The sequence below is a fragment of the Rissa tridactyla genome, chromosome 1 (assembly GCF_028500815.1).
Source record: "Rissa tridactyla isolate bRisTri1 chromosome 1, bRisTri1.patW.cur.20221130, whole genome shotgun sequence".
In the NCBI taxonomy this organism is placed as follows: domain Eukaryota; kingdom Metazoa; phylum Chordata; class Aves; order Charadriiformes; family Laridae; genus Rissa; species Rissa tridactyla.
Window position 1 is genome coordinate 48998776 of NC_071466.1, and position 27280 is coordinate 49026055.

The 27280-nt window shown below is 43.3% G+C and overlaps 1 protein-coding gene across 3 annotated transcripts; it reads left to right on the top strand.

The window, feature by feature from the left end:
• The first annotated feature begins 232 nt into the window (after window positions 1–232).
• ACOD1 (aconitate decarboxylase 1) lies at window positions 233–27238 on the top strand. 3 transcript variants are annotated; one of them, XM_054210284.1, is made up of 12 exons: window positions 233–699; window positions 9748–9845; window positions 11085–11529; window positions 12276–12348; window positions 13302–13415; window positions 14006–14182; window positions 16135–19001; window positions 19241–19348; window positions 20732–20893; window positions 22009–22098; window positions 24139–24344; window positions 25224–27238. In XM_054210284.1, exons 8-12 carry the CDS (start codon window positions 19337–19339, stop codon window positions 26200–26202), a joined length of 1449 nt encoding a protein of 482 aa, XP_054066259.1. In that variant the 5' UTR covers window positions 233–699; window positions 9748–9845; window positions 11085–11529; window positions 12276–12348; window positions 13302–13415; window positions 14006–14182; window positions 16135–19001; window positions 19241–19336; the 3' UTR covers window positions 26203–27238. The 3 variants fall into 3 exon arrangements, with proteins under 3 accessions (XP_054066259.1, XP_054066176.1, XP_054066349.1); XM_054210201.1 differs by lacking the exon at window positions 11085–11529 and having other exon boundaries at window positions 16135–19348; XM_054210374.1 differs by lacking the exons at window positions 233–699; window positions 9748–9845; window positions 11085–11529; ... (3 more) ...; window positions 16135–19001; window positions 19241–19348 and adding an exon at window positions 23606–23775 and having other exon boundaries at window positions 20846–20893.
• The last annotated feature ends 42 nt before the right edge of the window (window positions 27239–27280 follow it).

Genomic DNA, 27280 nt, shown 5'->3' on the forward strand with positions numbered 1-27280 from the left:
CAGAGTGCAGACCCTCCTATGTGGAGGGTGCAGCTCCACGAGCTCTTGGCTGCTCCAGGCATCCTGGAAAACACCCCTTCTGTCAGGACCTTGCCAAAGTACATGTCACTGGTGGCTATAACTAGGGTACATATCACTGGTGGCTATAACTAGGGTTCATGCCAGCAGAGACATCTGTGCATGAAGGCTGTAATTAGATACTCTTAGGTCCTGCAGGCAGCGTATCTCAGCTGTGCGACCCTTGCCAGAACGAGATGCTGGAATTCCTCTTCGTTGATACCCTCCCTGACCTGCCACATAGACTAATGCATCATGGAGAACACATTTCTTTTCACTTACCTGGTGGGGGAAATTTTTTGCTGCATAACTGCTAAAAATCTCTGCCTAGGGAGTGAAATAGCAGAAGTCAGCCTCTGCTAGGGCCAAAGCTGAGTTTGCCAGAACATTTCCTTCAGCCCTCATCCTCAGCAGTGTTTCCAGAATTTCTCCTACCCGTTATCCACTGCATAACCCAACCTGATTTTCTGCTAGGACTGAGCCAAGCTCAAAGAAACTTCAAATCAACTTCATGAGGCGTAGCTGATGGCTCCCCAGCTTCCTGACGTGCCGTGCTAATGAGATGTTACTGCCCAAAGTAATGAAAAGCAGCTGCTTCTTACCCGGGAAGAGAAGCTGAGAGTTGCTGCAGTTCATTTAGAGGTGAGTTTGATAAGGCTGTCTTCCTCCTTAGAAAAGTTCACGGCGTATATTTTGCTTTTTAGTTGGAGGGGCCTAAATAGGATTTAATTAACATGTCTAGAAAATTCTGAATGTGCTTTCCTGTGCCAAGTGTTTACATAGAGGGATTACCACTCAGCTTTGTAGGGATATCCTGCAAGATATCATCTGTGTACAATATCTGGGGGTTTCAGTCATGTATGTAAATATAAATAATACATTATCACTAAAAACTAACATATCAACAGAATAAATGTTTGAGAGACTGTCAGGATATTTAAGAAATATGCGGAATGAAGACTGTAGGTGTTTAGATTTAATGAAGTTTCAATGAAGCAGATGTCTGAATTTGCAGATAAATCACAGCCACTTAATTCCAGCAGCCTACAGACTCTTTAAGCCCTCAAAAATATAGGAATTAGATTTTTAAGAAGCTCTCCTCTCTTTGTATACCTGCAAGCTGTTGACAAAACAGATTATTTATTAATTTCTTATGAACTAAGCACAGAAATTATCTTTCCTTTATCTGCAACAAGACAATGGCAGAAGTATATGCCATCAAGGTTTTTCTAGCCTGGAAAGAGTTATGCCCGTGCAAAGGAAATTATTTGTTTGTTTTCACCTTTTAATTTTCATGTGTGTTGTGTATGTACGGTTTTTGCCCAACTGCCTTTCTCAGAAAATGGAAAGCTGGTTTGTATTTTTTAACTACCTGCCACGAGTCTAGATTGTATCGGAACTGAGTCCCCTAAATAAAATCCTTTCAAATAAAACAAGCAAAAAAAAAAATCTATTCATCCCAAGGGGTTAAACACATAGAAATAGGTTGAAATTGTAGGATGGATCTTAGTGTAGGGGGAGCTTATCTGAGAGGCAGGAGATAAGTGTAAAGCCTGCAGTCATAGTGACAAAAAAGGCTTCTGGAATAAGAAAAGATCTCTTTGTAAGTCAAGACGCTTTCTGTGACTGACAGTCTGAAAAAGGAACAAATTAAAATTGCCAAGCATAAGGCTTGTTGAGGGGGAAGTGGAGAAAGGAAGAAACGAAATAGATAGCTAAGGAACAGCAAAATAAATACAGAACAATTATTTCTGTATTTCATGAGCCCTCAAGGCCATATTTTCAGTATTTTAGAGGAGTACAATAGCTACGTATCCAGGTCTTTAATACTGTATATAGGTAATAAATGTGGTTATTCAGACCCGTTTGATAGTGGAGTGACTTCTACAACTACAACTCTACAAGTGCCCTCTACAACTACCTGAAAGGAGGTTGGAGAGAGGTGGGTGTTGGCCTCTTCTCCTAGGTGAATAATGACAGGACCAGAGGAAATGGTCTGAAGTTGTGGCAGGGGAGGTTTAGATTAGATATTAGGAAGAATTACTTTACTGAAAGAGTGGTCAGGCACTGGAACATCCTGCCCAGGGAGGTGGTCGAGTCACCATCCCTAGAGGTGTTTAAGAAACGTCTAGATGTGGCACTTCAGGGCATGCTCTGAAGGGCAGAGATTGGAGGTTGTTGGGGGCTTTTGGTTTGGGTTGGGTTTTGGTTCTTTGTGTGTGTGTGTATGGTTGGACTCAATGATCTCAAAAGTTCTTTCCAGCCATGAAGATTCTATGATTCTATGACTTCAAACAGTAAAATACTCATCAGTAACACACTCAGGTGACCTCTCTTAACCTCTCAGCCTCTGTTCTCAGGTCAAGGCTAGTGTTGCTGTCCGCTTGATTTCTAGTGGAAAAAGTCGATGTTTGGATCACTGCTGTTTGACAAGAGGAGATGTACTAGTGGGGCATGTTCTGATTACTTTCTCCAAGAAAAATTTACCTTCTTCCGTTTACTGTGCTGGTGCTTTTTTCCATCATCCAGAGGCAACATATTCAGTGCACCTCTTTGGGTTTTTTTGCTGGGTAGTAGGAAAAAAATGGTTGGGAAGCCAGAGGAGATGCTTACCTACAACTCTACAAGCTGGCATCTCTGCAGGTACAAGAGACCAGATTATTAACAGTGCCAAATTAACTACGCGTCATGTGTCCAGAACAGGGTTCAGGAGTAAAATGGACTAGAGGAGCAGATGAATGGAATGGAGAGGGTCTTCTGGTAGCTATGCAAAGGAAAAATATTTGTAACTGTGTTTAGTATTAGTAATTATATTACCCACAGGCGGTCTTCAGAGGTGAGATGGGTACATTCCAGCAATACATGACCAGTTGGAAAACCTCAAGCTGATCTCATCTATACATATTATAATGAATGACACTCTGTAAAACTGATTGTACAACCACCGCCCAACTAGTTTTTCTCTGCCTCATGTAATTTATTCTTCTGCATAAAACCTTTTTTTTTTTTTTTTCTCCATCCACTGAGCAAAAATTCTTTTGCTGATATTGTGCTTTCTCTGTGAAGAATGAAGTTCAGTTTACTAATCTCAGCTGGGTATTGTCAGTAAACTATTGAGCGTTTAAACCTTACAGATCACACCAGCTTGAGCTAACACCTGGTCTGTTCCATTCACCAGCCCTGCATCTTATTTTAGGTGTTCTTGTAAGACTTAAACAATTCCCCTTCTCTATAATATTCAGCTTACCTGGAGCACAAATACTAGGTTCTATAAAAAAATCTATGACACTGTAAAGGTTCTTGGCTGAGGACACAAAGCTCATTACCTGTCTTAGCCACACAATTCCCACTTACGTTAATTGGAGCTGTTTGGCCAGATCTTGGATTAGATCATTCCAACTAAAATATTCTGTTTTATTTTCCTCAGCTTTGAGTACCTCAACCCTTGTTATTATGCAAGTCGTGCATTCATCCATACTTCTTCTGGCAAATTGCTGCCCAGGAAACAATAGCTAATTTAATTCATTAATCCCTACCCCTAAAGTACAAACATCCATCACCCGAGCTAGTTAGAGAGTAGGTAGTTTTGTGCTCTTTCTAGCTGCTGTGTCAGAATGAGAGACAATATACTGGCAAATGCACACAAAGTCTGGATATGTTTTGTCTTCTAACACTGCATGAATAAACAAATGGGTTTGTTTATATATTTTTATAATATATAATACTATTTTTATATATAGTATTTTTCATATATAATTTTTTCTGAACTTCTACTTTCCATCCTCTTGAAGTATGAACTTCATAGTAGCTTACTATCCTGTTGTATTCGGGTGATTTCTTGATTATTTTTTTATTATTGTTATTTTTGTGTGTGTGCGCGTCATGTGTTTTAACTACTCTGGAAGTATCACATTCGATGTCATAATTTGTGTTAAGATTCAGAGTCATTTTCTTTAGAAACGACTCTTGAGTATGGTCACAGCGCTTTGGCTGGGCAAACCTCCTTGCCTGGTGCATCCAAGTGAGGACACAGTCAAATATGCCTCAGTCGGGAAATGCCAGGCACCTGGCTGTTAGTCCCTTTCTCACAGCTGATAATCACGTCTGGCTGTGGAAATACTCCTTTTTCTCCCCTCTTGTTCAAACCACAAGTGCTAGAAGCTAACCTGTTTGAATCCGCACTGAAGGAGGAAAGAAATATGTTGGCACGTAGTTGTCCCAGTCAGCTTTTTTCACCCCAAAAAGTTTCCCGGCATAAGTAAAAATGACTAAAAGAAATAGTAGAGCAGGGCTCAGGTTCAGGGATTTGAACGATTTATAAGCGAGGACTCTAATAGGGACAAAAGGATGGGCTTATAAAGCAGCATTAATATACCCTGGGTAGTGAAGCAGTAGGCAACTTGACTTGATAAGCAAGGATGATCCTGATTCAAAGCATCGGAAGACAAAGTATGAGCAGGTTGTAATGCCACACAGTCTGCCAAGTCCTGTTTTTAGTGCGAAAAGAAGTTTTCTTTAGAATCCAGAATGAAGAAGTGATGCTCCAGAAGCCAGAAAGCAAATCTTTCCTGGTGGAATCCACACATAAATATAGAAGTTGAAATTTTGGCCTCTCTTAACTCGGTGGCGAAGTTCCGTGTGGTTTGAGCCAGGATTTCAGCCAGCATGTGTGACTGAATGCGCTGTACGCATGCCTTCCAATATACGCTTCTTTATTTCATCTAAGCATTTCCTAGGAGGAGACCTGTAATTTAATTTCCCAAACAGTGCAGTGACTTTCCTTCAAAACTTACATATGTGTCGTTGTATGACAAAATCACCGCCTCTTCGGCAGTTTCTGGCAACCTTCGCAATTCAGTAGTTAGATCACACATTCTAATCAAATTCTTATTAAAGTGTCATTGAAAGCTCCAGGGTCACAGGTCTAGCTCTTAAAACCCCAGTATAGTTTCTTTAGCGCTGACTTTATAGTGACTTTACTAGTCAGGTCTGTTGTGCCTGAATTAATCAAGATGAACCGCGTCTCTCGCGAGCTACAAATGTTGGTGCCCCATTCCCACAAAGCTTTACAATACCAGTAGCAGCTATTAGCTTCTGCCAATAATATACCATTTTAGCACTCCAAATGTTGTGATAATTTCTATTACGACCTTAAGATAGTAACTCTTTAGGAACGTTTCTGGTAGTGTTTATCAAGGACAAAGCTTCGAAGACCCAGGCTAATAATTTCAGCTGTACAGGACAGGTGATGTAAAAAAAAATGCAAATACATGCACTATCACTTTTAGGTCATGCATTTTAATATGATTTTGGGTTTCTCCTGTGTTATTTTTTTTCTGTTATTACTCCTATTTCTATGATTCTGTATATTGTCCATAATACCTTTCTTTAAGGGCAGCACTGTTAATATAAAGCCTTAGTCTGGTGAGGTGCTGGTTCCCTACACTTTCAGTAAATTCCTCACAAAACTCTCTACACTGAACTAGCCGAAAATAACAGCATTGAAGCCTGCGACTAAGCTGCAAAGCAAGTGGCAAGTTGGCTTGTTTTCTTTTTGAAACTGTGACAGGAGATTAACGAAGGCTTATTTTCTTTCCTGAAGCTTTGTAAAGGGCAAAGTTGGTATTTAATTTTAGGGTAATTTTTTTTTTTAAACTATTAGTTTTTTGTGTTTGTTTGGTTTTTTTTTTCTTTTAATTTATTTTTACGGTAAATACCAACTTTCACCACCCAAGCTGTGGTCCCCCTGGCGAGAGCGAGAGCCCTGTCCCCGGGAGCAGCAGGTGGCAGTGCTGGCTCTGCTCTCTGTTTTTTAAGGCACTGCAGTAGCACAGCTCCAAGAAGCCATTTCATGAAGGATGTCTCACAGTTCAGGTTCCTTCAAAGAGAGGTGCTTCTGCTTATGGGTGGCGCCAACTAGGCTCCATGTGAAATTCCTCCGAGTCATGCACCTAACGTTTGCTCCAGCGTACATAGCCAGGAGTACAGGTGTGTGTATATATATATACACACAAGAAGTACAAGTGACTTTTCATTATTTTTACTTTTAACCCAAGATTTCTTTACCTGAAAGTGAACGAACTGTATATCTTTACTGCTACCATTGGCAGCCTTCGCTGGCAGGCGCAGTTGCCATCTACTCCTAGTGGTGTGTTTAAAAAAAAAAAAAAAAAAAAAAAAATCAAACAAAAAAACCCCATAAAAAACATGGTACCACTGTTGTGCAAGTGAAAAAATGTTCTGGAATCACGTGATTAATTAGCGATCACTTTTATTTCAGCTCTTCTCTCAGCAGTAAATACAGTAGCGGCATCGTTGGCAGGAGCAAACACTAGTAATGCGATAAGGCTAGTGCTTTACCGCGTAACTAGAAGTCTGTCAGGATCGCAGTGGATGGGATGCCTGGCCATGCCTTTGTCTTCTCCAGGTCTGCAAACTCTGTTTACGATCGTAAACGTGGCTCTGAGGTCAAGTGAGTCTGGCTGGCTTGTGTCCAATCTACTAATGGCTCAGGAGCAGGTTGGCTTGCAGATAGAGCTAGCTGAAGTGGTCCAAATAAAGAGCCAAGCCACAAGATTAAAGATTAAGCAATGTAGATAATCAGGGGTCCAAAACCAGAGCCCAGCACCTCAAACTCTTCTGTTTGTCAGTACAGATAGGCCAAATAGGGCATCTGCTACCTGCAAGGAGTGGGGGCAGGACTGGAGGAGGAGGGGAGCAGGGACAGGGTGACGGCAGCATGTTGGAGATTGGTGGGAAAGCAATGGTTAGTTGCAAACACGTGGTGGGAGTAAGCCACAAGACCAGGCCTTCATGATCAGTGTGATGAGGTACATCAAGTGGTGTCATCCTTTCTTTTTTTCCTTCTCCTTTTTTGCCCTTAATTTGAATGACAAAAAAAAAAAAAGGCAGAATCAATAAAAACAAGAAATGTCATCCGTATGGCTTCTGTTGTCCCGAGAGGACTCACATAAAGGATGAATTGGGCCTCTGGAGTTCCAGGGAAGTCAGTCAGTCAAAAGGCACAACTATAAACTGAGTGAATAAGTAAAGTAAAATATTTTTATTTGAAAGGATGAAATGCAAATCACTGAGGTCAACTGTTTCAAGACATGCTAAAACCAGATGCCTGCGTAATCATCAAAGCATTTCTGTCAGCTTATTTATTATATAAATACGGATCTGGTTTTGTCTTTAATTTGGACTCCTCAACTGAGACATCTGAGTTACCTGATGGGCAATATATTTGATGCAGTGTCACCAAAACAAAGAAAATCCCTGGCCTTTTAACATTAGATCCTGAAAAGACATACCTGTCTAACTGGAGACACTCAGAAGTTCCCCCTGAGATTAATTTTAAAATTTATTCTTGTAAGTAAGGGTGCTTTATGAAATGCATTTTTCAGAAGGGCCTTGGATGAGAAGTGGCATTTGGGTTAATCATCTGAGGAAGTCATTCTTTCTACCAGGGCAGATGGAAGTGGGAGAAGGAGACGAGCAGAGGATGTTGACCCAAGGGTCACTGCCAGGACTGAGAAAGGGGAGACTACTTTTGCATCATCCTGCTTTGGACTCCTAAAGTAGATGGGCTGCTTTGGGCAATGGGGAAGCAGACAGCATCAGCGCAGATCAGTGCTAAGTTAGTTAAGTGAATGAAATTAAATTAAATGCACACACACCCAGAGCCCTGGAGGAACTGCAGACCCCTCTTCAGGATTTTGTTCGCATTTTGTTCTTTCCTATTCCATGTGTCAGTTATTACTGCCCTTCCTATTGAATTATCCCTATTATATAAATACGCCTCTCGTCAGTCAGGCAGTCACAACTGTGTACCACACTGCTGAATCAGGATCACGATGGCTTTAAAAATGTGTGACCAACAACAAAAATTCAGAGCAAAAAACCACATGAAGTCCAGCAGGGAGAAATACGGGAGATTCCCGCCGAAGGTAGAGGAACAGATTATTTTATGATGTGTCTGCAAACTTCGGCATTCACACACACAAAAGGAAAGAAGATGCTAATGTTAAAGGGCAGAATGAGGAACAAGTTAAAAAATAAACGGTGGTGCATGTCACAAGAGGTTGTCAGTGCAGCCTGCTGACTAGTTAGTTCACAGAGGCAGCGAGGTCTTTTGAAGTTTCCTCTCCTGCTTTAATCAGTCCCACTAGAACAAGTAGATCCCAGCTTCAAAGGTAGCGGGGCTTGCCGAAGAAGAAAGCTGCCCGCTCCTCAAACCGTGGATGGCAGCTCTGTGTCCCGCAGTGGTGGTTCCCACGTGAGGCTGCGCAGCATCGGCAGGGTGGGTGTGATTACACGGCAAGCTCTGCGCTCGGATTTCTTTGAAGGGCTTACGCGCTCTCCTGAAATTATCATTGATCCTCTCCATTTGACAGGAACTTCCAAAGACTTTGAAAAGAAACTCAGTAAAGCATGCCTCTTAGCTTGATCCTTCACCTGTAAAGTCTGGATGAATTCACAGACTTGCTGCATTTGAACTGTTTTGTCTAGTTCTTTAGATAACAAAGTTTTATTAATTAAAGTAGAAGTAGTTCGTATATTTTCCTAATAAATGCCTGTAAATTTTTTTTTTTTTGGTTCTATTCTTCTGACAAGGCTTTTCCCAGAACTTCCCTACAGGAAAGGGAGTAGAGTTTCGTATGGGAAAGCTGCGGTGTTTAGTTTGTCCACAAAATGCTTCGTTAGAGGACATCATTAATAATGGCATTTATTGACTATGGAGAAACAGAAGGTTGAGTATGTTTCAGTATTTTCCAAATCTGATTCATCGATTCTGCAGCCTGTCATTTCTGGAAAAGTTTTTCCAAAAAAAAAAAAAAAAAAGTAAAAAAGTCCTGCATACAGCATATCTTTCTGCTTCCTTTTAGCTCCAATTTCACACTTCTGCAGCTTGAATATGAACATCACTGGTATTACAATAAAAATTTGCTGTTTTTTGTACTTTCCTTCTCATATAGTAATGAAATTGTATATCTCAGTGTATACATTTCCCAGTTGGTGACCCTACTTCCAGTATTTGCAACTGGATTTCTATCATGCTTGAGCAATAACTTGCAAGTGTTGCAATCCCATTTGTGGTGTGAACCATAAGCCTGGGAATCACCTCTGAAGCATGACTTATTCTCATGAGCTCATTTTCAAGGTATATTTAGAGACCAGCTGTGCCAATCTAGGAAGTTTTCCAGAATACAAAGCAGATCGTAAGCGGTGTGTCCGATAACGTGTCCGCGAACAGCGTGTTCACAGATGGTCCTCTGGTCTTCAACAACACATTAGTCAAATAACAGTATTAGAATCTGACCCTTTTAATGTTAAAGCCATTTTTCCAAGCAGTGTTGAGTCTAGTTAGAGTTAATTCAGGCAGGATGGGTGAAGTCGGTAAATCGTGAAGCCAGAAAAAGGGAGGGATGGAAGGAATCCCAAGAGATCGTCCACCAATTCACCTCTGCACTGAGGCAGGATAAGAAACCTTGGAATAATCCTGGCAGACATCAACGTAATACACTGGCAATGATTCCAGTGAAGGAAATTCCACAATATTCTTATGTAGGGCATTTTAATGTTTCAGCGCCCAGTACCCTTCCTGTTATAAAGGTTTGGGGTTTTTTTCACATAAAAGAAGAATCTTTGATAAATATTTATCAGATTTCTTTTTGTCTTCTTTCTCAGCAGATACAGAAAAATTGTTGAACATCGTCTTCTTCCTAAAAAATACAGATTGTATTTCTGTGTCAGGTACCCACATATGGTGCACTTTCACATTAAAGGTAAGCCAGTCTGAAGGTTAGCTGCTGCCAAAATGAACCACCCTACTGTTTTCCCCGTTACGCCAGCCCTTGTGTGATTGTGATGAGCCAGTTCAGAAGATAAAGTGGCGAAGCTTTCAGTTCTTGAATAAAATTAGTTTTCTGCTGACAGTTCATTGAATCAAGCCCTGGGGAGGGCATCAGACAAGCACCAGTGGTTGGACTGGCTTAGCTGGGATGTGAAATGGCACAACTTCTCTCTTTCTAGGATAAATAAACCTCCTTACACCTCTTTCACAGGCCATGCTTTCTAAGCCTGTTATCGTTCTTATGCTCCTCTGAATCCTTTCCAGTTTTTCTGTATCTTTTTCATACATGGTGCATTTAACACATTTCTGTATCCAAGGAATTTTAAAATCATAGAATGTGTTGGGTTGGAAGGGACCTTTAAAGGCCATCTAGTCCAACCCTGCAGTAAGCAGGGACATCTTCAACTGGTTCAGGTTGCTCAGAGCCTCATCAAGCCTGGCCTTGAATGTCTCCAGGGATGGGGCCTCCACCACCCCTCTGGGTAACCTGTTCCAGTGTCTCACCACCCTCATTGTAAAGAACTTCTTCTTGACATGATTCAGTTATGAGTGAACAAGCCATTGGAAAGGTTAAGATTTGTTGTTGTTTATGTGGACTTCTGCCTATGTTTCCATGCCTAATTTGTGTGTGCCATTGCCCTGACTTTGCCTAGCTGCGTAATAATTGTGCTCACAAGACGGATGGATAAACATAAGTGTGTCACCCTGTGCCCTGCTTTTTCAATTTGAGGAAGGTCATTCCAATCTACACCCTTCCCTATGCGGTAACTGCTCATGTGGCCACCTCATCATGTTTCATTTTAACTTAAGACATCATCCAAATTCCAGCAGAACCTCAGACAAGAGTTTCTCTGGGTGGAGAAGATAATTTCCCTTCAGTTTCCTTCAGTTTTGCCATGTGTATACACTGACCTACATTGAGAGTAGGCACAGGGCAGATTGTCAGTCAGTCTTTCATGTAATCTGAACTCTTTTGGGCTTAATGGCTTCATGCAAGTTTAATTTTGTGGCAATCTATAGGAATAAGATGTTAAGATTTGCTGTATTCTGTCTTTTAGCTATTTATAAATAATTTATATTTCCCAGTATGGATTCACTCATGATTCATATTCATATTGTTCTCTAAACATGTGATCTAGACCCTTAAAGGATTTGTTTCTTTCTTTTAAAGCCATCACCACCTGAAGTCATGTCATCAACTGAGAATTTAAGTTTTTACCGGAACAGCTTCTCACTCTTGTCACTGTAGAGAGTGGTTGCTCTCCACTGCCCAGAGGACCAGGAAGAGGCAAGCCAAATGCTGCCAGCAAGGAAAACGAGGGCAAAAAGCCGTATAACCCCGGCTCGGGGAGACACGTGGGGCAGCCAGCATGGCCTGTGTTAGTGCTTGCCAATGGCCAGCACCAACAGAGTGGCTGCAAGCCACATGTGGACTGTGGTGGAGGCAGTGGACTTTACAGTGGAGACGAACTTGGTACCGATTTCGGGTCAGGTGCAGAGGCTTTCAGTACCAACTGGTTACTCCTCCATCAAAAGAGCTCTGCATACATTGCCCTGCACCCCAGTGTACTGGAAAATGTTGAAAAATTGGAGCGGTTAGCCTTTATTTCATGGAGGTTAGTGAAGCAGAGGGGTCTCTCTTGTCTCAGCCTGCAGCTGCTGAGGGAGGCAGGAGAAGTTAGCAGGAGCTCTCCCTGTACAGACACCAGCTTCTCAGCAGAAGGAAAATTCAGTGTTGCTGTAAAACACGTTTCTGGGAGCTGGAAAGAGGAGGCCTGGGAGGAATCAGAGGAGCTTAGAAAGTGGGAACATATAAGGGCTTGGGGTCTCTTTCTCCCTCCTCTTCTTTTCCTTTCTTCCCTGTCTTTCCTTTCCCTGCCCCACAAAAATGTGCTCTTCCATCATCCTTAAGAGACAGGGCATGTCTTATTCCCACACAGACACGTTTCTTCTTCTTTCTCTCCTCCTTCACCCTCCCCAAGGAACCATCCACCTTCCCTAACTGATTTTGACTGGATAGGTTTCCCAAATTTGCAGGGAGTAGAAGACTGTGGGGAAATATGCCTGGACCTTGTTAGCACAGGAGGCAAAGGGACAGTGCAGGGCTGGGCTGGGCTTGGAAGGTGGCGGAGAGTCCTGTGGCCAAGGGAAGTTGGGCCAGACAGCAGGAAGCTGTGGGATCCCTTCCTTTGGCAGCAGAAGCTGCAGAGGGCCACAAAAGCACACAGCAGTGATGGCCAAAGTGCTGGCATCGTGCCATGCAGAACAATTACCAAAGTCCATAGGACAAGCCGGGAGTTGGTGGTTTATACTTTTTAATAGAAAACGCCATATCTCAAACAACATACTCTTCTCCTTACAGCTAACTATTGCTCCTGCAACATCCAAAGCCACGTAAGGAGGGACACCTTCAACCATTGTGTGACGGGAAAAAGGTAAAGAAAATACTGTCCACTACATCTGACAGTAGGTACCGTTTTTATGTCAATAGTTTTAAACTCTGTTGACGCTGACAAGTCAACACAGATCATCAAAGGTTACAAAATCGTTCCTCTCATTTTGTGAAAGTAGTTATTTTCCTTGATTTTTAATGCTTCCTGCATCTCTCTTAATCTACTGTGCTGAAGATGAGTAATGTGAGGGAAAAAATAGCGTCATTATAAATTCTAAAAACCAAAATTCTTCAAATGCTACTTATGTAAAAAAGGACCAATTTAAATCAAATCATTAGCTTCTGCTTAAATGTTCAATTAGAAAAGTGTAATAATATAAGTGTTTTATGTATTCACAGCTCTTGTCTTCACATTTAACCTTTCTTCCATTTTTGCCATTATTTCTCCCTTTTATCAATGTTGGTGTAATTACGCCCATTTTCTCTTTAGAAGTGAATATACAATCACAGCTAGAAATTGCCCAGTATGTTTTACAGTCTGAAACATGTAATACTCAATCTCATGACTAATAACTACCGTGGCATGTTTTATAATTGCACCATAAATCAGAGACCACCGCATTTAAAGTGTAATTTTAGGCTGTTTTGCGGTATTTCTTGGCACTTTTGAAATATATAGGGGTGGAAAATGAGCGATCTAGCTACATACAACCACAGATGAGGAAAAAGAGTCTTGTTTCCAGTTACTGGAGTGCCCCAAAAGAGATGCTAAAGGGCAGCGACACACATGTAGCTCATGGGATACCCAAGCTGCCTCGGGCACCTCAATGAGAGCACGTTGTCTGAGCAGATGTTGCAGCCCAGCAATTAAGAAGGGGAAAAATCAGCCCATGTCACAACCTTGCAGAATGAGCAACCCATTATCAACACGTACCCTGTGGCTTTCACAACATGGTTTGTTGTTTAAATCTTTCCGGGGGGGTTTATGTTTGGGAGGGACCAAGCTGAGAGGACGAGAGAGAGCATCTGCAGTGAAAGCTGGAGGAACAACTCTGCCAACTCATGCAGCATCTCCCAGTACCTGTCTCACTCAAGTGCTTCTGCTGACAGGTAAATGATGGACTCCTACAAAATTAGATGAATTTTTCACCCAAAGCCTGTTTCTGTTTGAAGGAGAATGTTTTATTATTCATTCCGGTTTTGCTGCATATGCTTTAGGTGTTATTTTAGCCCTTCCAGTGCAGACAAAAGTTTGTAATGGTGCCTGGGATAACTTCCTAGGGGCTCAAAATCCCCGAGTAATAGCTTAGATGCAGAGAGGCTCTTTTACCACTTAATTAACAGTGAAGCTTTTCGTATACTAGATGTTGATGTCTGCATCTCCCTACTGCACCGCCACTGCAGGCTGGCTGGGACGTGTGGCAGCCTGACATCTGGGCTCGCTCTGAAACGATAGAGTCTCTTTGCTGGGTACCTTTCTGCATATGATGCAGGAGCCCAGCACAGCAACTAACGCCTCCTTTGCACCACCAGAGTTCTGCTGGTAATTTAATTAAAATTGCCACATCCCTTACATGCGCTCACGCTAATTTGGTTTCTGCTAATCAAACCCTGAATTTATGCTAGTCGAGTTCCAGCATCTCCCCAAACGGCAAAAGTCCTGTAATGACATCTGGCTGCATTTTGACTGCTTAATATAGGCATCAAGACTGCTCTCTGATTAGAAAAGCGATGTGTGCTACAGGCTGCCGAAACCATCAACAAGGAGAAGTTACGGCAAAGTCTATGCAGGCACAGAAAACCTACGTGATCTCCTACACCTGCGTACTGGAGGTCATGCCATATAGAAACCCTACAGCCACCTGCTACTAGTCCAGGTAACCTTATTTCTTTAGAAAATAGGGTGGGAAGCTACAGAGGGATGAAGAAAAGCTTTGGGAACGTGGCTGTGAGGCATCCCAGGGAGACGCGGTGGTACCCCAGGGTATAGAAGTGTGGTTCACAGGGGTCTGGAGCTGGCTGTGTCACCTCCTACGCCTCCTCCTTCTGAGCTGTGAATCCAAGGCAGCTGAGTATGGTGTAGCCCCTCGCGCTGTCAGCATCTGAATGCTGGCACTTCTATTACAGGTAAAGGCTATAGTTTGGGTGGCACCTCAAATTTACACTGGGTGAACAGGAATTTCATGGAACTGTGGTGTCTTCTCACGTTGTTATAGTTCAGGCCCCTTCGTGCTACTCCATAAACGATGTCAAAGGGGCTTACCTGATCATTCAGCAACACACTCTCTGGCTTCAAACATGTTTTTACTGCTAGTGGAGCATCTTGAGCCCTGTTCACAATATGTCTATACTGAAATGATCAATCTGTCTTGAACAAGAACCTACACGATTATCATAGAATCATAGAATGGTTTGGGTTGGAAGGGACCTTAAAGATCCCCTAGTTCCACCCCCCCTGCCATGGGCAGGGACACCTCCCACTAGACCAGGCTGCTCAAAGCCTCATCCAGCCTGGCCTTGAACACTTGACTATCTTGAACACATGACTGTCCCAGTCATGTCTGGTACCTCTATCTTACAGCTCGCGTAAGCAAACCAGCATCTACGTTACAAGTTTAAAATCGACTGCAAGGACTTGCCTTTAGGAATAGCATGGCTAATTTATGAAGGCAAGAAGGACAGTGTAATGTAGACCTGGAGCATTGACTTGTAGCAGCCTTTACCAGAATATGGCCTGGCACTTCCAAGATATGCTGTGAGGACTTTGAGAAAAGGAAACAAGGGTGGTGTGACTTCTCAGAGATTGCACTGCCATTGTCGCTAGTTGTGCAAGTCAGTGAGTAAGAGAACTACTACAGGCTAGAAATTTCCAGAATTATACGTTTCACGGTGCAGTTGCTTTTGCTGTGTATTATTGCTGGCTGCCTCAGTAACTGCCGTTGGAATGAACAGGGGAAGGTAGGCTTGGGGAAAAAGAGGCACAGGGGACTATAATGGTAGTGGTGCAGAATTACAGGATCCCAGGATTTACGGCTGTCGGGCTGTTAAGAGGATTTAGATCAAGCCACCTATTCCAGACCATTCGCTAAGATTCTCACCTCTTTTTTGTATTTAAAATATCCCAGTAGAGGGAAAAGGAGCAGGTCCTGCACTTCTAAGGTGGTTCTGGACCCCCAGCGATAGCAGAGGCTCTATAAACAGAGAGAATTGGCACCTGCCTCCCGTTTTCATTTTCTCATTTTAGCGCAGCCCAGGCACAAAGTTACATCTTAAAAACTGGCTTAAAGAAGAGGGAGCCTGGCCTCCGTAGTTTGTCATATTTTATTTTTTTTTACATTTCTTTAGAACAAAAAGAGCATAATGCCAAGGGCAAAACTGCTTTCAGTGGCAAACATACAGCTTGCAGGTGTGGGCAGAGTTTAGCCTAAAATAATTGGAGGCAAAAGAAAGAAAAAAGGCAGCTTAAAAATGTGATGTCAGCAGGAGAAAATAGACTCTGTGGGGCACTGGTTTTCTAAAGCCCTGTTCTTTAATCAACACAGCTCATTACTGGAGCTGTGCACGATGTTGCAAATGGCATTTGGATGAACACATTTTGTCTCTCCATCGCGCTCACTAGTTAGCAAATTGTCTGCCCAAATTGCTGAGCCATGCGTATTGTGTCAAAGAAGAGGAAAGCAGCATATTCCCTTTGTCAGGGTGGACAGTTTGTGCCAAACTCTCAGTCACTGATTTTCAATGTTCTTCTGTTTAGACCCCTACGAATTCTCCTGTGTAGATGCCTCTTCCCCCTGCAGTGATAATCATATTGCTTTCTTTTCCCTCACAGCGTACACCTGACTCTGAAGTCTGCAGACCACATTTTGGAAATTCGTCTCCCAAACAATTTGAACACTTACAGTTTCACTTCATTCTTTTTTTTTTTAACAACAAAAAAAAAAGTCACTTTCTTATAATACCTCAGTTCAGTCCTTAAATAGTACTGACGCTGCTATTGCAATGCATGGGACAATCCATCCTGCCAGCGAGGTTACAGAAGGAAGTGACCGCGCATCTGAGATCAGCTAGCAGCATGTGACCGCACATCACGTTGCGAGGAACATCACAAGTTCTGGCTCCAGTTCACTTTGGGGTCTCGACAGGGGAGTAAAGGCAGCTGGACCTCTGCACTTCTTTCCTGTAGCAGGTGTTTCGAAGTGTTTGGGGGGAAAATAAGACATTGTGTGCTGTCAGCTGTTGTATAGGCCTTGTTTTGAGGCACGATGCAGGCTGAGGATGCACTCCTACTGGCTGATGCTACATCATAACTTCTAGAGATAAAAAGGGTTATGGGCCATTTTTGCCCCATTCTGATCGTGGGCTTTCCAGTATAATGCCACCTGTATTACAGCAGTCATTAGAGCAATAAATTAGATTAATCAGGAGTTGCATTACTGCATAGTTTGCTCATACTTTTCAGCTGTTTTCACTGTTCCATCCATTGGAGTTGTGAGGGAAAATGAAAAGGGTTCCACATTGCTTCTTATGTTAGGAAAATTCCCCTTAACTGACTGTTGTGTCTCCTTTGTGCCACCCAGGAGCAAATTTCATTTCAGTCTCACCGGAGGAGGAGGAAAATGAGAAATAGACTGGGATTACAAATGATATCCCAAAGGTAAAGGAAAAAGAGGACTGAAAGGGAAGTGACTTCAGGGTTTGAATATCTTTTATTTAGTATGTAATTTTGTGTTGGTAGAACGCTGTCACAGATTGCCCAGAGAGGCTGTGGAGTTTCCATCCTTGGAGATATTCAAAACCCAACTGCACACACTCCTGGGAAACCTTGTTCAGTGTCCCTGCTTGATCAGGCGGTTGGACCAAACGATCTCTGGAGGTCCCTTCCAACCTCAGCTGCTCCGTGATTCTGTGGTTCTGTGATGTAGATATTTCCTTCCATTTTTCTGGAGGGAAGAATGAGCTAAAAGAACACAAGTGAAAGTTAACGAAGTCTTTCCCTTTTTCAGTCTAAGAGCATTAATTTCTATTAACCTTTCTAACCATTGCCAGCCTCGTCAACGTGAGCAATCCCATTTGCTGGGCTGGATTTTATCAGCACCAAAGGTAGTTCTTCAGCACATCCAGGCTACCTCTGAGGTTTCCTTAGTGTGGAAATGAGGGGGCAAAGAAGCAGCACTGATGGACATTCCGGTTCTGTCTCCCCACGGGATCAGGATTTGGCCAAGGCGCCACACCTCACCCAGGAGCTAGGAAATGCTGCTGGGATGTTTAATGTAGGTAGAGGTTATGCATGCATGAGTGAGGAAGCTGTGATACACTCATAGAGAAATGCGTGTGGGAAGAGGTTTAGTAGACATGCTGAACAGCTGCTCGTATTTAAGAGAAAAACAGGACAAGGTTTTAAAATGAGCCTGCGCATAATGCAGGTTATCCCATAAAAAAGTATGTATGTGTTTGTAGGGCTGGGTTTTAGAAGTCCTGGGCCTCGGCCTCTTTGGCTACATCCGTGAACAGACACACCACTGCTTCTATCTGTTACCCAGTGCAATTTTCAGCATCAGGTTAGGCACCTGAAGATGATGTCCACACAGAGGTGGCTCAAGGCACAGGCAAAATAGGCAAATGCCTGGGTTAGAGCTTACTGGGGAGCAGCTGATCCCCTCCCATCTCTTTCTACCTGCCTGTGTCCTCCCAAAATTTCGCAGAACACTGCTAGCGCTACTTCTCTCTCCCTCTGCTTGTGCTTCTAGATTTAATTTTGCTTTTCTGAGGCAATGAAACTCAGTTTCGCCTGACTGCTAAGAATCCCTGAGCTGGCTCTGGAGGCAGGCTGGACCAGCTCAGAAAGGGGTCTGCTCAGCATCATTGCTGGCGTGAGGAGGAGGAGGACTATGTGTCCAGGGGACAGGAGCAGTGAGAGGATGTAGCCTGAAACAGGACCTTTCAGTAGTAGAGCCACTCAAATCAATGTTTCACTTCACCTATAAACCCATGCTGGGCTCTACCCGGAAGCACTCAGGAGTTAGATAGGGCTTCACAAAATTATTTGAGGCTAGGCTGAGTAAAGGGCTGAGGTTCCTAAAGTTTTAGGCAGCTCTTAAGCAGGGCAGTGCAAGACTACAATTCTGAGAAGACTTGATACTTTGTTCCCTAATTGAGGAGATTCCCATACTTCAGACACACGTTACTTTTTCACTTCAGAATTATTCAGTGGCCTCTACTTATGCTTCTCTGGGGTCTGCTCCCTTCCTGATGGGATGGGCAGAGATTTCTCACTCGCTGTCTGGGATTCCCACAGAAGCGAAATCCCTAAACCAGTGGTGGGAGAAGTGCCTCCTTCCTCAGAGAAGACATCTTTGCCTGAGATGCAGATGTTCTAGTAGAAATGATGGCCTCACGTAACGATTCATGCTGTTAAAATACTATAAAATGACAAGAGCTACTTTAATCCAATTTATGGTCTGAAATTCTTATGGCACACACTACCCATGTATGAATTGTATGTATTATAGAGGAGACATATAGTGAAAGGAGAAAAAACCAAAACAAACCAAAACCAGGTTAAAACAGCCTTTGCCATCCTGTAGTCTACTATTGGGCTGATTGCTTTTCCAAACAGTAGAGTTCTCTATGGTCTACTGTGGTTCTCCAAGGTCAGCCTGATGCACCTGATGACCTCTTCTCTCCATGCTACCAAACGTAAGACACTCAAATTAATATATTGGCTTCTAACTAGTAATAAAATATCACGTACATCAATTTACATGACATGTGGACGTGACTGGCAAAGTCCAATCGCACGTGTCCCAGCAGTTTATAGTACAGTTAGTCAGAGGAAAGTTGAAAGTGAAGAAAAAGGAACACTTCCAAGCAGAGGAGGAAATGGGCAGGACAAGATGAGCAAGAAAAAAGGCCTAATATTTCTTCCCCCGCCCTAGACATACACACATAAATAGTGAGAGAGTGATTTCCCCGTGTCGCTGGCTGCCACTCCTTTGCTGCATCTCTCTGGGACCACGCACCATCCCTCCAAGATGTGGGCAAAGGTATTGTCTTGTTTCTTTCCGCCGTAAGATGCACTTTTCTGTTTAAGTTTTTGTATCCTCACTCTGTACGTTTCAGTAGGTGTACATCACACCATGGGATATGTGGTTCACTGGCTTTAAATGACTTGTGCTCCTCAAGATAGTCCTAACGCTTTAGTTCAAAGCTGAGTGAGAACTTGTCTGAAATATTGGGTACAATTTTGGTCTCCGTTGCCAGAAAAGGGAAATCCGATGTGAACAACACAATGAAAAGCTGCTAGCGTAGTAGGGGTGAGTCTGTATTATACAAGGGAGAGCAGCACAATTTGGTTTGTTTAACTTTTAGCAAAATGAAGGCCAAGAGGAAATACCATCACTCTGTGTGGATACGTGCAGGGGAGTAGCGGAATGGGAAGGATGAGGGCAAATGAAAGAAGACAATTTCCAAAGGGAGAGAAGAGCGATATTCAGTAATGCCAGTATAAAAAACCAGCAAGCATGTGTATAGATTGGTTGTAAATAATACGTACCTCTCCAGGAGGAAGTTTCTAATGGTCAGAGAAAGGAAGTTCTAGATTAGTTTCTGATAGAGATATTAACAGCAGCTAACTGCTCCAGCCAAGAAGCAGTCTGAGTTTGCATAATAGGTCGATGGTCAATAGGAAAAGGAAAAAAAAAAAATAATTAGAAATATAATTTCCAGATCAGCAGGAGCCAGGAACACAGAGCCACTGCTTTTCAAAGAGGTGAGATCATGTCTTGGAGAAAAAAGCTGGGACTCCAGCTGAGCCTGAATTCAATGGGAGCTGGGAGCCAGCGGCGGCGGGTGCAGGGTAGGGTTGGCGAGTCCCACCTCTCACTGAGCTCCAGGCTCAACAAGACTTGGGATAGTAATTCTGCTACTCAGGGAGATTAAATCTTGCTTCCTGGTGTCGTAGTGGCTGCACTGGATTGAAATGCCACTTTCCCACTGATTTCAATAGCAATAAGAAGGTGCTATGGAAAGCCAGATGGGTTTTGCTTCTATTTTTATATATATATATATATGTGTGTGTGTATAGACATAGACATATAGATATCTTGCAAAGTTACATCATCTGCAGCGCTTACCCCCAAGGACTCAAGTCAGGGAGAAAGCACCAGAAATACAGAACAGACAAACACACTGATGAGTGTATAAATAAAATATAAATAACACTGTGGTGTTTCTGGGAATAAAAAGAGGAAGTTTTGCTGATGCAATTCATGTAAGGGCAGGGCCAGGGCAACAGAAATGGCCAGCATGCTAAGCGGTAACCCAAAACTGAAAGCAAAAAAAAAAAAAGGAAGAAAGGAAAAAAAAAAGTGTTTTATTTAACCGAAGAGAAATATCTACTACTTCTTTTTTTTATTTCTTCTTCTCAGACAATTACAGGAAATTTTGCCAACGTGATTCACGGTTTGAATGCAAACCACTTGACCGACCAAGTCATTCAGAGAAGCAAGCGAATGATTCTGGATACTCTTGGAGTGGGGCTGCTGGGTACCAGCACCGAGGTCTGCCACAAAGTGACACAGTACAGCAAGGTAGGCTGTGCAAGGCATTCATAGCATACCCTACGGTTCAGCTTTACGAAAAGCAAGGGCAAATTTGGTTTATAAGGGGAAACCTTGTCATGGTGAAACTCTTTTTGGGGGTGGAAAGAGAGAGAAAGGGTTCTTCCCACTGGATACAGGGAAACTTCACCGCTCCAGTTACTTTTAACTCTGGATGGGCTAAAGTCTGCATAACAGACGGTATGCTAAGATCCCCCTCTGCAAACACAGTTAATTAAGAATCCTTTCCTTTCTTTCACCTATGAGATTTTTACTTAAAACATCAACAAACAAACAAACACCACTTACCACCAGACTTTCAAAACATAAGGGACTGTTAAATGGATGGAGAATTAGTGGTGGGTTATTTCCATTCTATAAAACGCAGTTCTTGCCTGAGTTACATTGGTCGTGTTTCTTCTTCGGTCTTGCTCTCCTTAAACTAGAGGAGCACTTGACCCCGAGGAGAAGCCTCCCCACCACAGGAGCACATCCGTGAGGAGGAGTTTAGCCCACTGTTTTGTCAGTCAGACCTGGCTGGTGGGAGCTCTGTGTGCCAATAAGTGTCTTCACACAGAGATCCCCCTTCCCAAACCCTGGTAGTTTATGCCCTTTTATTTAATTCCATAAAGATCTCTTAGTTGTCTAAAAGATCTGAACAGCAAAAGGAAAAGAGCAAAGCCCTTTACAGCATGGGGATACCAGCATCAGGAGGCCATTTATCATATACCCAGGGCCTACAGAAACATAGAAAACCAGAACCTTTAACTGAAGATGTTCCCCAACAAGATGATGACAGTCCTGAGGGAACTGCCGACGGGTGGTGAGAAGGGACGTCAATGGCCAGAGGCTGTGTGAATGTACTGAATGGCCAGCTGGATGGTGTTGGTCTGACCCCTGAAGTCTGTCTGGGGGAAAGGGCCCTTGACATAAGCCAGCAGGAAACCAGGTTTGTTTTCATACTTTCTGATAGAACAATATTTTTCTCATGAAAAGGAACAGTTGGGTCCCGAGAGGTATGACCTGATCTCCGTTAGATCAGAGAGATAGCACACATTTATCCTTGGGTTCAGGACTTCAAATTAATTGATGTCAATTTGTTTCAGATCTACAGCTCGGATATATCCAGTACCATCTGGGGCCACTTGGATTTCCGACTGCCTCCTCTGTATGCAGCTTTTGTGAACGGAGTGGCTGTAAGGGATGCTCTTTTATTTGCTCTTAAATCACACTAATTGATGCCATTCTTGCTCTACAGAGAACAGAATGCTCCTAAAATCTCAGTTTACTTTGTTCTTCTGCTTGAAGCCTGCTACAAAACTTTCCTAGACTGTTCTCCTAATGTGCTTCAATGTCCTTCCAGTGAGACCGAGCTCAAGGTGTAAAAAATATCTGGTCCAACTCAACAGCATCCCTTACCTTTAACGTAGGATTTGGGGCTGTTTTCAAAAGCCAGAACTCTACAGCTTGTTACAACCTTGGTACAGCCGCATTACAAAGAGCTCTCTACTGAGTACTCTAGCTCTCACTGATTTCACCGGGATCCAAATTTCATGCCAACTGGAAAAGTATAGTTACAGAAAAACACAAATACAGACAGACACACATATACGTACACACCACCTGGTCTAGTGGAAAGTGTCCATGGCCATGGCAGAGGGGTTGGGAGTAGGTGATCTTTAAGGTCCTTTCCAACTCTAACCATTCTATGATCCTATGATACAATATCACAAGGCAATTCAAGCTTCAGTTATGCAGTTTGCAAAAGCCCATTATATATTTTGGACACATACTTCATCATTAAAGCAATAACTGACTCCCCAGACATATGTCTAAATTCAGATTGAGGCGGAAACCGTTTGAAATCGAAAGATGCACAAGAGGTGGGGTAGACAAATTTGGCAATTATGCAAAACTAGAGGAGGTGACCAACCAAGGAAATGGTAATATTAAGCCTATCTAAATTAGAGTGACAACAAGATCAGAGGTCCAATTTGACACCTCATTTCCAATGTAGAGAAAATTACCTTGGAAATGAGATCTGGTACCTCTCAGCTCCCAGCAGCCGGCGTGACATTCAAATCTGGCTGTTAGCATGAAGGCGATCATTCCAGTTTACATCTCAGTCACAGGTCAATTCTAAGCGCTTATTGAAGACGGCAGGAACGCAGCTTACCGGGTATTGGGCATAACTGTCCTTAACCTGCACTGCGGGGCGTCTTCCCAGCTGGTGTCACAGTTTTTCAAGGCAGGGACTGGGTATTCTTGTGTCTGTTCAGAAACGCAATCCTCAGAAGCGCATATTCCTAGTATCACAGGGCAAGACCTGAGTGCTGGGAAACCTGAGCACCTTCCCAGTTTGCTCTGAAGTAAGACATGGGCGACTAGGCACAGAAGCTGAGCTTCTGAGGCATTATTATGTTATTAAAAATGCTGTCCCTGATGCTTTCAAGTCATTGGGGGTTCTCAAAACTTGGTGGGGGGAGAGGTTCTGACAAGCAGTCAGGGGTCTGGGCATGGTAAAGAGGAGGCACCTCTCCGGATCCTCTCCAGGGCTAAGCAGCATATCCCAATTTTAAGACTGTAGCTTTCTACTACAGCAACCCTAGGGAGTCTGGTTCCTTGCGTAGACTTGGTGGTTGCGAAACCACGCCTTGGTTTCGACGTGCTGAAAATTCAGGCTAAAATCTGATCTGCATTTAGAGGCTCGTGCCTGTTGCCTGTGGATTGTTGCACCAGAGAAGTTTTTCTGATAGAACTTTGAATTAGCGGCATGGATTCAACTGCTACGGCTTTAATGGTGCGAGCCCCAATGGCAGCATCAGTTGCAGCACTGGAGAAGTAATTTCACTGTGTTTATGTACTGTTTTGGGGTAAGTGAAAATACACCATTCACATGGTGGACCTAGAGCTGCTGCTTTAATTACACCAGTCTAACTAAAGCAACAAAAGCCTATTGTAGGAAAGAAGAATCATCGTTATACCGGTTTTAGACTGGTGCAACTTGAATTAGACTTATACTTCTTTGGAGGCAAGATTTGTATTGCATTGCCACTTCTCACGGAGCCATGTTGGGAGTAAAGAGGTTTAAAAGAAAGGCTTTTGAATTTTTGCCTTCTAAGGAAAAATCTAGTTCTTCAGTCCTGTTTTATACCAGTTATAGTAGTTTAATTTGACTAAGCCAGTCTTGCCAAGTCAGAGTTTATTTCTGATGACTAGACTTCTCTTTCCATTAGGTGCACTCGATGGATTTTGACGACACGTGGCATCCAGCCACGCACCCATCCGGGGCCGTGCTCCCCGCCGTGATTGCACTCGCGGAGGCCTTTCCTCAGGAGAAAAAAATCTCGGGTCTTGATCTGCTCTTAGCTTTCAATGTGGGAATCGAAGTGCAAGGCCGGCTGCTGCGCTTCTCCAGCGAAGCCAGGAATATTCCGAAAAGGTACATAGAAATGCGTCAGGTAGAAAGTTGAGTGGAAGGCGTTTTCTCTCAGTGTTAATATACTTAATTAAATGCCAGTTAAAATACAAATGGCACAGTTAATCATATATTCTGTGTTGTTTGTCTGGAAATTTAGGAAAGGTTCACCTTAAACATAAATACGCTTATGTGATTCCTTACAGTTTAGCTAACAGATTTATTTTTGAGAGCATCGATCAGGTTACAGAAAGGACATGATGCTCTCCCTATTAATTAAAAACAGCAGCAAAAGGGCAACATTTTGTGGCACAGGTCTGAGGCTCTCGTGAGTACGTACGATCATTTTAAACAGTGGCTTGCTCTCAGCAGAACGGAGCCACTGGGGCTGGGCTCAGAGCGGAGCCCAAGAAGACGAGGTGTGCTTAGGGGGAAGCCTTGAAGTGTGGGATGGACTAGATGTCGTCTTGCTCTTTTCTGTGCCTCCCTTCCACCTGTTTTGCTAAACTGGTGCATAATAACAAAACTTGCCTCCCCCAATATGTATGATTTATAGACGGCTATAAATTATTTACAGTAAATTTATAGATGACTATAAACTGTAACGCTTTTGCCATTATCCTGTTCAGAATGGCTTGAACTATGAGTGGTTCTAATGTTTCAGTTTCTTTCTGGGGAAGATCTATATATAAGACCTATTATAGTGGTACTGTTCCAGCTTAACTTGTTCCTAGGGAAAAGCAACAACTTTTTCCATTAGGACCTCCCACGAACTCTCAATGTGTGTTTCTTTATGGTACGATCCGTCTTCTGTGGCAGTGAGAGGAAATTGGAGCTTGTGTATATAGCGTATATTCAGGTGACTTTTTGAAATATAGTAATGACGAGATTTTGTTTTCTCAGGTTTCACCCCCCGACTGTGGTTGGTACGATGGGGAGTGCAGCAGCTTGTGCTAAACTCTTAGCTCTTGACCAGCCAAAATGTAAAAACGCCTTGGCTATTGCTGCCTCCTATGCCGGTGCCCCACTGGCTAACGCAGCAACCCAAACGAAGCCCCTCCATGTTGGCAACGCTGCCAAGCATGGACTGGAAGCAGCGTGCTTAGCATCCCAGGGCCTTCAAGGAAACAAACAAATCTTGGACATGGAGTCAGGGATAGGTGCCTTTTATACAGATTACAACCCACAGACTCTGCCAACCTTGCAGTCCTACCCCTGGCTGTTGGACCAGCAAGATGTGGCCATCAAACGCTTTCCTGCCCATCTTGGAACGCACTGGGTGGCCGATGCAGCATCTTCTGTTAGAAGGAAGCTTGTGGAGAACAGTGGCAACTTGCTCCCCCTTGATAAAATTGAGAAAGTCATTCTCAAAGTCCCAGAGGTCAAATACGTGAACAGACCCAGCCCTGCCTCAGAGCACGAAGCTCGACACTCCTTCCAGTTTGTTGCGTGCTCTGCTTTGCTGGATGGCAGCATGTCGGTCCAGTCCTTCACCAGCGAGAACGTTCACCGGCCAGCCTTACAGGAGCTCCTCTGCAAAACGCAGCTGGAGCACCCTCCTGACAACATGCCCAGCTTTGAGAGCCTTTACTGCGAAGTGAGCGTCACGCTTCAGGATGGCAACATGGTCAGCGACCGCTGCAACACATTCTACGGACACTGGAGGAAACCTCTGAAAAAGGAGGACTTGGAGAAAAAGTTTCAATCCAACGCCTCCAGCGTCCTGCCCGCAGAAGCTGCAGAAGGCATTATAGAGACTGTGTACAATCTGGAAAAAGTGGAGGACTGTTCTGTATTAACTAAGTTTTTATCAATCAGGACAGTCAGTGAGAGCGCTTTCGGAGAAGCTGCACTTCCTTTGACTGTTCCAACCGACAGCTAGACACTGTTCACAAAGCAAGCACAAAATTCAGGACAAACTCCCATTTAGTGACTCAAGGACTTTTAAATTGGACTCCTGTAACACAAGAGCCATGCTCAGTCCAATACTGTGGTTTTTGCCTAAGTAAATAATTTAGCGATTACGTGGGCAGCTCAGTCAGGCTGAACGGAAGATCCTCTGCTGGCACAGTCGACTTCAATTATCTTTATACCTCTAGAGGCAGAGCACTGCTTGTGCACCACACAAACATTTCCCTGCTCTTCTGCCAAAAAAAAGGTCTGTTCTGCTTCTCTTAAATAACTCCATAAAGGGAATCCAAGTTCTGGAGGAGTGTGGAAACGCAGTCACCGTGAGAAACATCACTGCGAGAAGGACAGAGGATAGCAGCCTTTATATATTTATTTCAGTAGATTTAGCTCTAAAGCCTCCTTGGAGAAGCCACCTGCTACGTCAGAGCTTTGACGTTGGTGCTAAAATAAACGCAGCGTACATACAGAGTAGTAGCACTGGGTATCGTCTGCAACGCGTCCGGCTTCGCTGTAACGACTGGTCTTGCATTGACAAGGTAAACGTTGGTGACCTTCCTGATGATGCCAGCTGCAAAGCAAGAGGGACAACTCGACACTCCTCCTCCTAGAAGTGCTATTTCCCACTTCCATCTTCCCACCCGCCCGGTGGTACGGGTTTGTTCCTGTATTCCCACTCCAGTAACAAAGCACTTGCTCCACAAGGCACGATTAGCACTAATTAGCGATGACACGTTTAGATTATTTCAGGCACTGCAAAGCATGGGCTATGGTACACTCATGACTGAGAGAGACCTGCGAGCATCAGACCACTTCTTACACCAAGACAATTAAGTGTCCACAGTGACAATCAACTTGCCTTGATAATGAATTCTGGGAATTTTTAGTTCCTTCAGGAGTACAAAGCCTTGACAGATTGTGCTTCTAACAGAGGCTGATGACCTTTGCTCATGTTTGTAAGATTAAAGCACATATTCTAACATATATAAAATGTACCTTCCTGAGAGCACTAAAATATGTATAAAAAAAAAGTCACAAAATAAAGTTAATTC